This window comes from Ictidomys tridecemlineatus, chromosome 2, assembly GCF_052094955.1.
Source record: "Ictidomys tridecemlineatus isolate mIctTri1 chromosome 2, mIctTri1.hap1, whole genome shotgun sequence".
Taxonomy (NCBI): Eukaryota; Metazoa; Chordata; class Mammalia; order Rodentia; family Sciuridae; genus Ictidomys; species Ictidomys tridecemlineatus.
The window spans coordinates 188,469,165-188,481,760 of record NC_135478.1 but is presented as its reverse complement, the minus strand read 5'-3'; the positions used below and the strand labels follow the sequence as shown (position 1 = coordinate 188,481,760).

General features: G+C 37.2%; 1 protein-coding gene and 1 long non-coding RNA gene across 10 annotated transcripts in view; one reads left to right on the top strand and one right to left on the bottom strand.

Annotated features, from left to right (window-relative positions):
* St7 (suppression of tumorigenicity 7) overlaps positions 1-12,596 on the top strand; it is a 261,881-nt gene that overhangs the window by 166,479 nt on the left and 82,806 nt on the right. For all 9 annotated transcript variants that reach the window (XM_078040323.1, XM_078040322.1, XM_078040324.1 and 6 more), the window contains one exon: positions 636-733. In XM_078040323.1, the coding sequence (XP_077896449.1) occupies positions 636-733 (98 nt within the window). The remainder of the gene's footprint in view (positions 1-635; positions 734-12,596) is intronic.
* The window catches only part of LOC144375428 (uncharacterized), a 78,895-nt gene continuing 68,404 nt past the window's right edge, over positions 2,106-12,596 (bottom strand). The window contains exon 2 of the long non-coding RNA XR_013435266.1: positions 2,106-3,967. This is a non-coding gene — a long non-coding RNA (uncharacterized LOC144375428). The remainder of the gene's footprint in view (positions 3,968-12,596) is intronic.

Here is a 12,596-nt window from a genome sequence, read left to right as displayed (position 1 = left end):
TAGTTTTTCATTTTGGTGCATACTCTATTGTCATATCTGGAATGTGTTATATTGTCATCTAAAATCGACTGCTTTGGGGACCTGGAGATGATTATGATGTCACTAGTGTTAGAGAAAGAATAATATGAAACAGAAGTTCAACATGAGGCTTCTCCAGACTAAATGTCAAGAATAAAAAAAAATAGTTCATCAATATGCAACCTGGGATTCACCTTTTTTGCATTTTTACCAAAAGCATGTACACTGGAAGTATGTAGAACTCTTGCTTGTAAACCGAATGCAATGTGGGTATGTTAATTTTCCCAGCACTTTGTGACGGAAGATTTTATTTATTATCAAATATTCAGCATCCAAACTCAAAAGCGTGGATTTTGGTAACAAGTAAGATGATTTGGCCTTTGAGAGTCTGAGTTCTTTGACTTCATTCTGGTTCCATCCTGCCCTTAACAAAGTTAAGTTGCTCCTGGCACTAAACTAAGGAAAAGCCACAGGCACAATCTCTTCTCACTGAGGTTGTTTTTTTTTTTTTTTTTTTTTTTTTTAAGGGCAAAGTAAATGACCCTCTGCATTTTTTCTTGCTGCTGAACTGAAACTCTTGTTTTTAAATTTTTGGTGTTTTATATCTCCCTATTCAGGACGAGACACCAACGTTTTGGTCTACATCAAAAGAAGGCTAGCGATGTGTGCCAGAAGGCTCGGGAGGACCAGGGAAGCAGTGAAAATGATGCGAGATGTGAGTTTGAATTTGTGTTTGGGGTCAGTGGCTGTGTGTGTGGCTGGGAGCTGAGGGAGCCAACTGAATAGACCCAGCAGAGGCAGCCAGTTATGGTGTGAGGGTCCCTGTGTGCCTGGACCAATTCCCAGCTGACTGGACGAATGACCTTAGACAAGTCACTCCAGTTCTTTGCCATTGTTCCTCATCTATAACATAACAATAAAAGTCTTCAAAAGAACTTAAAATTACTCTGAGAATCAAATGAAATAATTCATGCAAAGCTTTTAATGTAGTGACTGGCACATTAAAAAAATCAATAGATGTCCTTATTAAAAAAACTTTGGGACTCTAGCTGGCAAGCAGTAAGAGATCAGCCATTTTAATTAACTAACTCTTTTTGTGTGTAGTGGTGAGGAAGATTTGAAAATAGCTCAAATTGTTAAGTTCAGTAATATTATGAGTGTGTTCTTATGTAGTCATTTCAAGCATTTTCCTATATTCTTGAGAATCAGGGCACTTTATTACTTGTAGTCAACATTAGAATCAAGAAAAATGAAAGTAAGTAAAAGTTTGAGAACAAAAGAGAATCTAGGGAGGTTATTATTATGAAAACAAAACTAGTTTTAAGGGAAAGAAGTTAAAGAACTTTACTTCCATTTTGTTGTTGTTACAAAGAAAAACTTTCCTCAAAGAAACTGACACTGGTATTTCTAAGCCATTTCCCTTTTAAAAAACAATCTCAGAAAACCTAGATCAACATGTGATCCTTCTACTGTGTTCCTGAATTAGAAGACTTAGATCCTCTAATTCTGTCCACGGGGTGAGATCAAAGTGGCATCTTGCACATACGACTGTGCAAATCAGTGAGCCTTTTCTCAGCTTGTCTCTGGAAGGGCAGTGTCTTATGGGAATTTTTAGATACTCTTTGGAGGAGGAAACTTGTGCTCAAGGCCCTCCCTAGTTATTTCTTCAAGTTACAGCACAATATGAAGGCCCAGGTGAGAACCATGCTTGGGTCTTCCCACTCCGTTAAGCAGCAGTGTAACCCCCAAATCTGAGGAAAGCATCAAGAGGAGGAAGATTATGAAGATGATATATGCTCACTCAGAATTAAATTCTTTTCATTGAAGAAAGAATTTAAAGAATGTTATATAGCATATGAGCTAATTTTAAGAAAAAGATTTCTGCAAATATGAACTTGCTCTCAAAATGAAATCCCTTGATATATCCATCCCTTGATATAACTAAGAAACGGTGCAGCCACTTTGGCTCTGCAGGAGCTGGGAACTTTATGATGGACAAGATGTTTCTCTCAATCTTGTACAATCACAGTCCACCTTTCTTATTACCTCTTTTTAACCTTATTACCTTAGAATAGCAGGCATACATGGAGGATCAAATATTTGTGATTTTATTTGTTTTATCCTTAAACAAGCTCAGAGAAAAACCAAGTTCTGATTACTTTAATTTCAGTTATTTCTATCAGTCTCATTCTGCTTATCATTTTCAGTATATACATATATAATTTCAGGATTAAAATCAATTTATCTATCTACCATGTATCTTCTGTTTTGTTTTTCGTTTAATATAACTTTATAATTCTGTTTATTGACCTAGTCCAAATATGGGTTTTGGGAGAAAGTCTGGGATGCAGTGAAAGAAACACTGGGCAGAGAGTCAAAAAACCTGGATATGAATCTCAGCTTTGCTTTTTACTGGCTTTGTGTCTCAGGGCAATTTAGGTGCCTTTTATGGCCTTTTTATTTGGTCTTCCATAAATTGGAGAGGATGATTCTTATCTAAAAGAGCAATTGATAGGGAGAATTGAATAAGATAATGTGAAAACACCTAGCATATAATAGGCATACTTAAAATATTTTCCCTCTATTTTTTAAGCTGTTCTATAATTTACTTGCCTGTTTGCCTGATGGACATCTTGGGATAATTCTAATATTTTTCTTCTTTTAATTAAAAAAACATTTTAAATGTATTTTTATTTTTATTTGATAAATAAGTGTCCCCCTCTCTGTTTAAACAACAAGCATGTGGTTAGGGACTGTGCCTGCCTTAGGTTGTCCAATACTACATATAGTCCTTACCCGTCATTGGATGAGCTGACCTCAAGGCGTCAGATTCCTGTCTTAAGTTGATACCATTGCAATTGGATCTTACCCGTCATTGACTACCGGTACAGCATATAGCCACACCTGTGGATAGGTCTTTGTACAAGCAGCGGCGGGTGAGGTTCTTTGCCTCACCTCTGTTGGCCCCCAAATTTTAGCTGAATGACCATCACAAGCAGAAGGGAGGAGGATACACCAAGCCAATTGACGGATCCTTTTGGAAAAATTGTACCACCAATGACACCATCAGCAAAAATACCCCAATACTACCACAAGTCGCTGCACCAACAGATAGTTCACAATGCATACAAGTGATACATAGTCCAGGCAAGTTCTGCAAGCAGTTCAGTGATAGCTATTGCAGAAGCTGTAGATTGGTTTTACCTTTGTCTTCACTGGCACTGGGATGAAGATAGGAATTTTGGCAATAATGGCTAAAGAAAAAATTATGTAACATTCCAGCAGGCACTAAAAGAAAACAATTTTCTGAACAATTTACATTATCCTGAACAGAATTATTAAATATAATGAAAGGAAAGGTGAAAGTAAACAAACAGATCTGTTAACTTCCTTTTTTGTTCACATATTAAAACAATCCTCAACACCTGTTTATCCAATTTAAATTAAACCATTTAAATCACGTGAGTAAGAAAAAAAATATTTGGATCCATTTTTTCATGAGCGCTCATCATATATGATATATGGACATACGCACATACAAACATACAACACAAAACACAGTGTGTACACATAATATAATACATACACATAACATAATAGTAAAGGCCTTGTAACTTTTTACAGGTGAAATTTCCATTGCAATGTTTAAAAACTCCATAGTTAAAAATTAGAACTGATCAGCAAAACAGTAAACTAGGTCTGTATGAGCTCAAAAAACAAAATAGAACTTTATGATGTGGGAAAGGGCAATAATAACATAGATATTGAAAAAAGCATCCTGGTTTCATTAACCTCCAGGTGTGGGAGAACCACTGTTGCAGATGTAAGGATAGCCAAACTGGAGTTCTGGATATCAGCTGATATGGATTTGAGCCAAATCATCTTCTTTTTGGTCTGTAGAAATCGCTTTAGTTAATCTCTCTGGAATCCAAATCGGCTGCTGTTCTCCCTGTGGAAACACACAAACAGACCCCCAACTCAGACAATCACTGGGTCAGGACCTTTTCACTGTCCTGTTAGAATATCCTTCCAAAGTACCTTGGGCTTATGTACATTTTTTGGACACATATGCCTTTCTGCAGCACTAAGCCCTGATGAATCCAAATTTAAAAAGTTTAGAGTAAAAAGGGTTATTTTAAGTTTATCATTGGGGGATATATACCCCTTCCCAATTCCCTCTTTTTGCTTTAATAAGTACATTTTAATAGTTTGATGAGCTCTTTCAACTATGTCTTGTCCCTGGGGATTGTTTGGGATTCCTGTGATATGAGTAATGCCAAATGATGAGCAAAATTGTTTAAAAGATGGTTGAGGGTTTGATCCCCGTACCGGCCACCAAATGCCGCTGTCTGGCTGGGCACAATTCACGAGCCACTTATCAAGCAGAAACGAACTTTATTTTTAGAATACACATACTGCACCACACGAGCTCTTCAGGAATTCCCTCAGAGCCCAACTGCCACCACTGGCTTCCCGCGAGCCTCTCAACCCCCACTCCTCCTGCTCTTGAGGCCGATTGGCTGGGTCGTGTGGGCAGAGCCAAAAGAGTCCCCCAATGAGCAGCTCTGTGGTCTGAAAGGGCGGGGAAACAGCCCAATGAGCATCACCGCAGAGGAGCCAGTCAGCTGGCAGCTGGAAGTTTGCTGGGGCCGCTGTGAGCCAATCAGCTGGAAGTTTGGTGGAGTCCCTTCTGCTGTGGCTCTCAACATAAGTGTACATATTTATGAGGTACAGTGTGATATTTCAGTACATGTATACAATGTGCAATGATTAGACCAGGGTAAGTGGCAATGCTGTTCACCTCAAACTGACTTATTTTTCTTGAATGAATCAGTCATTCAATGAAGTAACCTCTAGCTTTTTCTATCTCTGTGTGCATGCAAATGCATGCATATTTTATGCTTGTTTGTGTCTATATTGATTCATGTGCTTCTTTTATTCCATTTCTAAAACATCCTGTCATATTTCTAAAATACCAATACATGTTGCCTTTTCTCTTTGGAGTATCCAGTAGATGTGGCCCCTGCTGTTCTGACAGTCTAGTGAGAGACACTGTCAGACATGATGATATGTTTTGAAGAAAACTATTCAAAGTATTCTTTCCTTCTGCCACTCCTTCTGTCAACCCTTGCACCCCAAACAGAAGCAGAGAGTGGTCTCCCTGTAGAAGCTGCAGCTGTGTGAGCCTCACAGGAGTTAGTTGCAAGTCAGGCCTGACATTCTGACTCTGCTCAGGTTGCGGACCATGCTTCACAGAGGGTTCACTCCTATAACAAGATGCACATGAACCATCGTGCTGTAAAACTTCCTCTTATAAAATAGCACAATGGATTACAGGCAGCCTGCTGATAAAGTGTTAAGCACAAGGATCTAATTTTTCTTTTTTTTTTAAAGAGAGAAAGAGAGAGAGAGAGAGAGAGAGAGAGAGAGAGAATTTTTTAATATTTATTTTTTAGTTTTCGGTGGACACAACATCCCTGTATGTGGTGCTGAGGATCGAACCTGGGCCGCACGCATGCCAGGCGAGCGCGCTACTGCTTGAGCCACATCCCCAGCCCCAGGATCTAATTTTTCATTAAGACACAGTCATACTCAGGCTGGGGTTGTAGCTCAGTGGTAGAGCACTTGCGTCGCACTTATGAGGCCCTGGGCTCAACCCTCAGCACCACATAAACAAACAAACAAACAAATAAATAAATAAAAGATATTATGTCCATCTAAAACTAAAAAATTATTTTAAAAAAAAGACACAACCATCCTCTCCCCATGTACATGGACTTAAAATTTCCTAGAGCAGATTTTAAAGTGGAAATGGAAATTTGAGAGTCAGATGCCTTCCATGTAGAATGCAGTTGCATTTAAAAAAACTTCTCTGGAAACCACTTAAGGAAGGTCAAACCTTTAGTTGGTGAGATACTCTGAAAGAGAGGAAGGGGATTCTAGGAAGGTGGCTGTACATAGTTTCCTACATTTCTATGACTCGGGACTATACTATGGCTCAAATAGAATATTAATATTGTCCATTAACTATTGATAAGGTCAGCACACATTGAGTCCATAGTGTCTGGATTCACATCTTCTCATTTTCTAAAGCAATACATTAATCATTTTGGATTCCCCTAGATGTTAAAAAAAACCACTTTAATTATCTTTCATTTGCTATCAAGAATCTTGAAGTACTTTACTGCTGGCACTGGGCAAAGCTAAGAAAGCATGTTGGCTTTTAAACTTCTGGTGATGCTGATTATTCAAAATGAAGTGAACACATTTTCTACTTTTTTAAATGTAAGGAAAAGTTTGTTTCTTCTCATTTTTGGTGATTTTGCCTTCTTAACATTTGGAATACAACTTTTATTTATTTATTTATTTATTTATTTATTTATTTATTTATTTATTTATTTATTTTGCCTTTTAACTCATACCAATTAGGTAGCTTCAAGTTTTCCTGTATCTTTCCCTAGACTATTTGAGTAGTTCGAAATGGAATTCATAAGGCTGAAGACTATGGTCATTCCCTATCAGACCAGCTATGGATTAGCTGGTATGGATGGAATAGTTAGTCCCTATGAAAGAACCCAAAAGCTCCAGTCATTTTGTCTAGAGCAGGGTTTCTCAGCTACAACACTACTGACATTCCACTTGTTGTGGGGGGCTCTTCTGCACATTGTAGGCTGTTTAGCAGCATCCCTGGCCTGTACCTACTAGATGCCAATAGTAACCCATGGCTCTGTTACTTCCCAGTTGTCTTCAGACATTGCTAAATGTCTCTGGTTGTCGGGGGAAATCCATTCCCATTAAGATCCACTGGTCTAGGGAATCCTGAGGTGAGCATATATGTTTCTAGGCAGACATTGGGTTTTATCCATGTATAGTCTGAACTTCTCCTAGTACAGGCACTGGCCTCCAAAGCAGCCCAAGACTTACCCAGCCTGGTTGCCAGGAGGAAACTTTTGCCCAGATGGGATTCCCTAAAGAGGCATCTCAAGGCAAGAAGAGTAACTCACATGGAGGTTTTGTGGGGGTCCTGATGAAAGGACTGAGAAAGAGTCTGATGTAGGATAGTAGTCTCCCGTGCTCCTCCAGCCTGCTTCTGGCTCATTGTTTGCCTTATTTGCCTAAAATCTACAGGTCCTTTGAAAGTCAGTTTCCCTTGCTTTTTGTATTTTTTTTCCAGATCTCTGAGCCATTTGCTTCTTTCCTGTTTCACTTTCTCTGTAGGACTACTTTTTTCCATATCCTGCCCTACCATTTGATATAGGTTCTCACTCCCTTTTTGAATAATTTATCCACTTTTTTCTAGGAAGCTATGCTATTTTACTTCTCCTAAAATCTTAGTCTCCACATCTTCCCAATTTCCAAAATTTGAAGTGTTCCCTGGTCAATCCAGGGCAACAACATCCAGTTTCAGAGTCTTAAACATAGTCTAAATGCTGGCAAACATTTCTGTAGTATTTACTGTGTTCCAGACATTGTTGTAAGTGCTGTACAAATGTAAACTCTTAATTCTCTGGTGCTCGCTCAGGGTCACACAGGTAGTGAGCACTCATGAGATCATGGTCAATCACCTGGATCAAAAGGGCCCAGGGTGCTGGTTTAGTACTCAACTCTTGGCAATGGTGTAAGGATTAAGTGGGATAATGCATGCAAAACACTTGACATAGGGCTTCATGTGTAGTAAGGATTCATGGTGGCTGTTCATAACTATTATTGCCTAAGCTATATTGGCAAGTGAAAAGTGTAAACATTAGGTACAATTTGATTCTATTTTTGCAATTAAAAAGTCAATGCTAATATAGACCAATGCTTCTTAAACTTTTTGGTCTTAGAACACCTTTAAAATTATTGAGGACTACAAAACTTTTGTATGGTTGAATTTATTATCTCTATTCACTGTGATTTTAGCAATTGAAACTATGAATTTTTAGAAAATATATTCACTTTAAAATAACAATTACAAATTGTTAACAAATGATTTTTTGTGAAAAAATAACTATATGGTTCAGACAAAATTCAGTTAGAGGAATAACATTGCTTTTATGGAAATCTCTTTAGTGTCTGATTGAATCAAATTGGAGACAGAGTCTCATGTCTGATTCTGGATTTAGTCTATTGTGTTTTTACCCAACATGTGGCCTCTGGGGGTGCCACTGTGTGTACTCATGAGATAGAGTGAAAAAGGAAAATATATATGTGTATATATTTCTATAAAATAGTAGTAGCAGTACTAACATTTTTGATCTGAGAACCACCTGAAATAGTGTCAGGATCCCATAATAGTTCCCTAATCATACCTTGAGAGCCACTTGCATAAGAAAACTCTTGAATTTTTAAAAATAAAGACTGAGAACACTTTCAAAAGAGCAAAATAGTGGATGCAAAAATGGTATAAAATAGGGAAGAAACAGGGAAACATGGATATGGTGAGGGAAACTTCACCCACTTAAAATTTTAGATTAAAACTAGACCTGCGACTGATACATTACCAGGTGTGTTCCTTTCTTGGAGCTGCCATATCAAACTGGGTGATTTAAACAACAGAAATTTGTTGTCTCATGTTAAATTAAGGCTAAAAATCCAACATCAAGGTTTGGCAGGGCTACGCTCCCTCCAAAGGCTCTAGCTAAGAATTCTTCTTTTTCTAGTGTTGTTGGCAATCTCTGGCCTTTTTAAACTGATAGACACATTACTCCAGTCTCTGTCTCTGTCTTCACATGATGTTTTCCCTGTGTACCCATGTGTCCAAATTTTCCTCTTCTTATATGGGTACCAGTCATACTAGATTTATGACCTTATCCTAACTCAATTATGTCTGCAAAAACCCAGTTTCCAAATAAGGTCACATTGATGGATACTGAGGTTTTGGATGTTAGTATGTCTATCCTGAGGACACAATTCAACTCACAATAGCAGGTCATGTATAGATATTCTCTGAATATACTTTGATTCCTTCTAAAATTTTTCTGCTATATCAGGTCAGGCAAAACCATATTTCATATGCTTCAACCTTGTTCAACCCATTATCAGCCAAGCCTGTAAAAGTTACAACTGCAAACTTCTCATTTTGAGTTCTTACTCTTAGCTTTTTGTAAAAGGTAGTCAGAGGAAGCTGCAGTCAATTACCCCATCCTTGGGCTTGTTGTGCCTTTTAGTACTTTCATCTCCTTCTCCAGGATTTTCAACTGAGAACTAGAGGAGCTTCAGTTCTTATTGTCAATAACATATACCAATTATAGCTATGTGCCAGACATTCTGCTAAGACATTTACATATACTGTCTTATTTAACTCACACAGAGCAAGGGTATACTGTTAAATTACAAGAATAATTTATGCTCTTTGTACCAAGTTGAAGAATCAGGTGGTTACAATGCCATGTTTTCCTATGATGCTATCTCTCTGACATGGCATCACTTATTATTATCGTCAACACTTATTGCTTCCAACCACCTTTACTGGCTCATACAAATACATATCTGATCACGTAAGGATTTTGAGCCAAGTTGATTTGAAAGAAATTTTAACAAATCAACTTTAACAAATCTTTGACAAATCTTCGTTCCATGAAAGAAATAAGCCTTTATGGGGATGCTGAATTTCTGAGCATCTCCTAAGGGGCTCCCATACTCAAGAAAACATACAAGTTTTAAAACAATTTCCCTTGACCTCTTTTCACACTTATTTTATTTTTATTTTCAATTTTTGTCTCAAATCACTTATTTGTGGGCCCTGTTCAATAAGGGGAGATTAGATTAGGGATGGATGAGCAGAGAAAAATAAGTTTTTTTAAAGCCAATTTTAAAAATGCTAACTGAAACTCACTAGATTTGTAACTTCTTGAATCAGGCACCATATTTTTCCTCTGTGTTCCTTCCAGCATCCAGAACAGTATCATTTTGATAGAGATAGTAAAATATTTGAGTTGATAAATCTAAGCTGTGCCTTGCAAATTCCTAGTTAATGCTGCACTTGTGACCTTTAAGTCCCAATTTTCTTGTTGATTATGATGCTTGTTATTGGTTTAATTCTGTTTTTATACCTCCCTTTAAAGTAGTAATATTAATTTTTAAATTAATATGAATTAAAATAAGTTCTACTTAGAAAATTATTGTAGATGTTCATTATAATATATTCCTTCTAGGTTGTCAGGGGTATCCTGGGATGTGAGTGATTGTCCTTTGGCAATTAACTTAATAGTATTAATTGTTGGAGGATGTCCTTCAAATGATTTGTGAAAAGAAGCATTTCTAATGAAAGCATACTTTAGAAAATATAAACCTTTGGGACTAATTAAAACCTTCCAAACACTGAGAAAGGCTTATGTTCTACTATGTTCATGAGTTTAAATCTTCACAAAATCAATGATGTGTAATAGAGAGTTAATATGCCCTTCCCAGATTTTGTGTGAAACATATTTTAGGAAATATTTTACAACAGAAATTCTGCTCTTATTATAAAAGTGAAAGGATCTTTTTTGAAGAGAATTCTAAATGAATATTTTGATGATAAATTTCTATGCCCTTTTATCTCTTCCTCATTCTTAAATTTTCTACTTTTGTTATCTCCTCCTTCTTTCTATTCCATTAGTTGCATTATTTCTTTTGGGCTCAGATTTCTTGTTTCTTTCCTTAAAATTGCTATGGGTCATTATGAATATCTTGGTTGATGACTTGATTTAGAAGTTGTTAAGGTTGGCTTTTGAAGGAAGAGTATGGTCCCATTATGTGAGATGAGAGATGGGAAGATGGTCTTTAATATGTCCAGATAATCAAGTATCACTTAAACAAACTTACTTTCAAAGCTTCAAAGATACCCAGATGTATCATTAAACTAAAGATCAACTACATAGTAACATATATTAATTATTTTATCTGTTTTTGAAATGGATGTTGACATTTCTAGATTCTATCTTTGCCATAGGTACAAATAAAGAAAAAGTGAATTTTGAAAGTAAATGCTATGTACAAAAAAACTCACTCGTCTTTAAAGTTAGACTTTATATGAACCCCTGTCGTCTTCTTCTTTTTTTCATTATGATTTGCTTTTCTGGGTTTGCCTGATATTTTTGTTTAAGTTTATTGAATAAATTACTGGCAATTAGTATATCATATAGAAAGGAAAAGTGTTTAATATCTATGCCCCTTTAATAGAATAGGTAAGGAGTTTGTCAATTGTTGGTTTGCTTCATGATAAACACATCAATAACAATGAACCACGTTTTGTCAGAATTATATTCTTGTGTTCAGTATGCATCCTGAAGGATAGGTGTTAATCCCTGATGGGTATGGGAGCATTAACTAAAACATTGCTGTTTTGTTTATCATCAGGTATTGTCATTACATGAAAGTCTTCTTTGTGGTATAGTAACTATGTGACTGACAGCCTGAGCTGTCACAGTCAGGGTCTTTTCAATGTGGTGGGCAGGATTTACTGCTAACCAGAACCTTCAGTTTGTGTAGCTGGCCCACCACTGGTTCTAGCCAGATGCCTGCATCTGAGAGATTGATGTGACTTCCTTCCTCCAAACTCCTGTTCTTGGACTGTTTTCCCAGGTACTGATCTCTGGCTTCTGTTTCTCACCTCAATTTACAATTAGTTCTTCTGCATTTCTGATGTTCTGTATTTTATCTTCTCAGAATTCTGTCCTGGTTTCATTCAGTGGCTCTAGACTCTCCACTGCTTTTTTGATTCCACACCTTCTTTCTCCCTTTTTACCTCACAGTCTTGATTTTGGTCTTGCTGCCCACTTGTTCTAAACCACTCCCCATTCTTCCATTCATCCATTAATTCAACAAAAACATGGAGTTTTCACTCCAAGTCAGTTCCCATTCTAGGTGGTTGGTGTAATCAATGAACAAAATAAAGACCAATTCCCTCACCTAGCTTACATTCTAGCAAGGAGGAGAGACAAAAAAAAATAAACATAATTGGTGTATTTTTATAATATTTTAGAAAGTGATAAATTAGATAAAGTAGAGCAGAATAAGAATGAGGAATGCCAGTGATCAGGAATGGGAGCCCAGAGAGGTCACAGTTCTCAATCAGATGATCAGGTATGAATGACATAGAAGGTAACATTTAATTGAAGACCAAAGGAGGCATGGAAGCAAGTCATGTAATATGTGCTCAAAGACTCTGAGACAGGAGTATACCTGGAATGTTTGCTCACCAGCCAAGGAGTCCTGGGTGGATGAAGCAGAATAAGCCCAGGGGAGAGAAGGGAGAGGGGCTTAGAGATCATATAGGGTCTTTGAATCATAGTAAGGACTTCAGCTTTTACCCTTAGTGGAATGAGGAACCTTGCAAAGTTTTGAGCAGAGGAGTGACATGACAAGTCTTAATTCTGACTCTGTGGTAAGGGAAAAACAGGGAGGTCAATCAGAAGGCTCTTGTATTTATCTTGGCAGGAGACCAAGATGACTCAGGCCAGGGTGGTAGCAGAGGAGGTAGTGCAAAATGATCAGATTCTACATAAGATTTTGAAGGCAGGGCTGATTTGCTAATCAGTCAAATATGCAGCATGGGAAAAAGAGAAATCAGAATGATTATAAGGATTTTGCTTTAGAAAGAAGGAGATGAATTT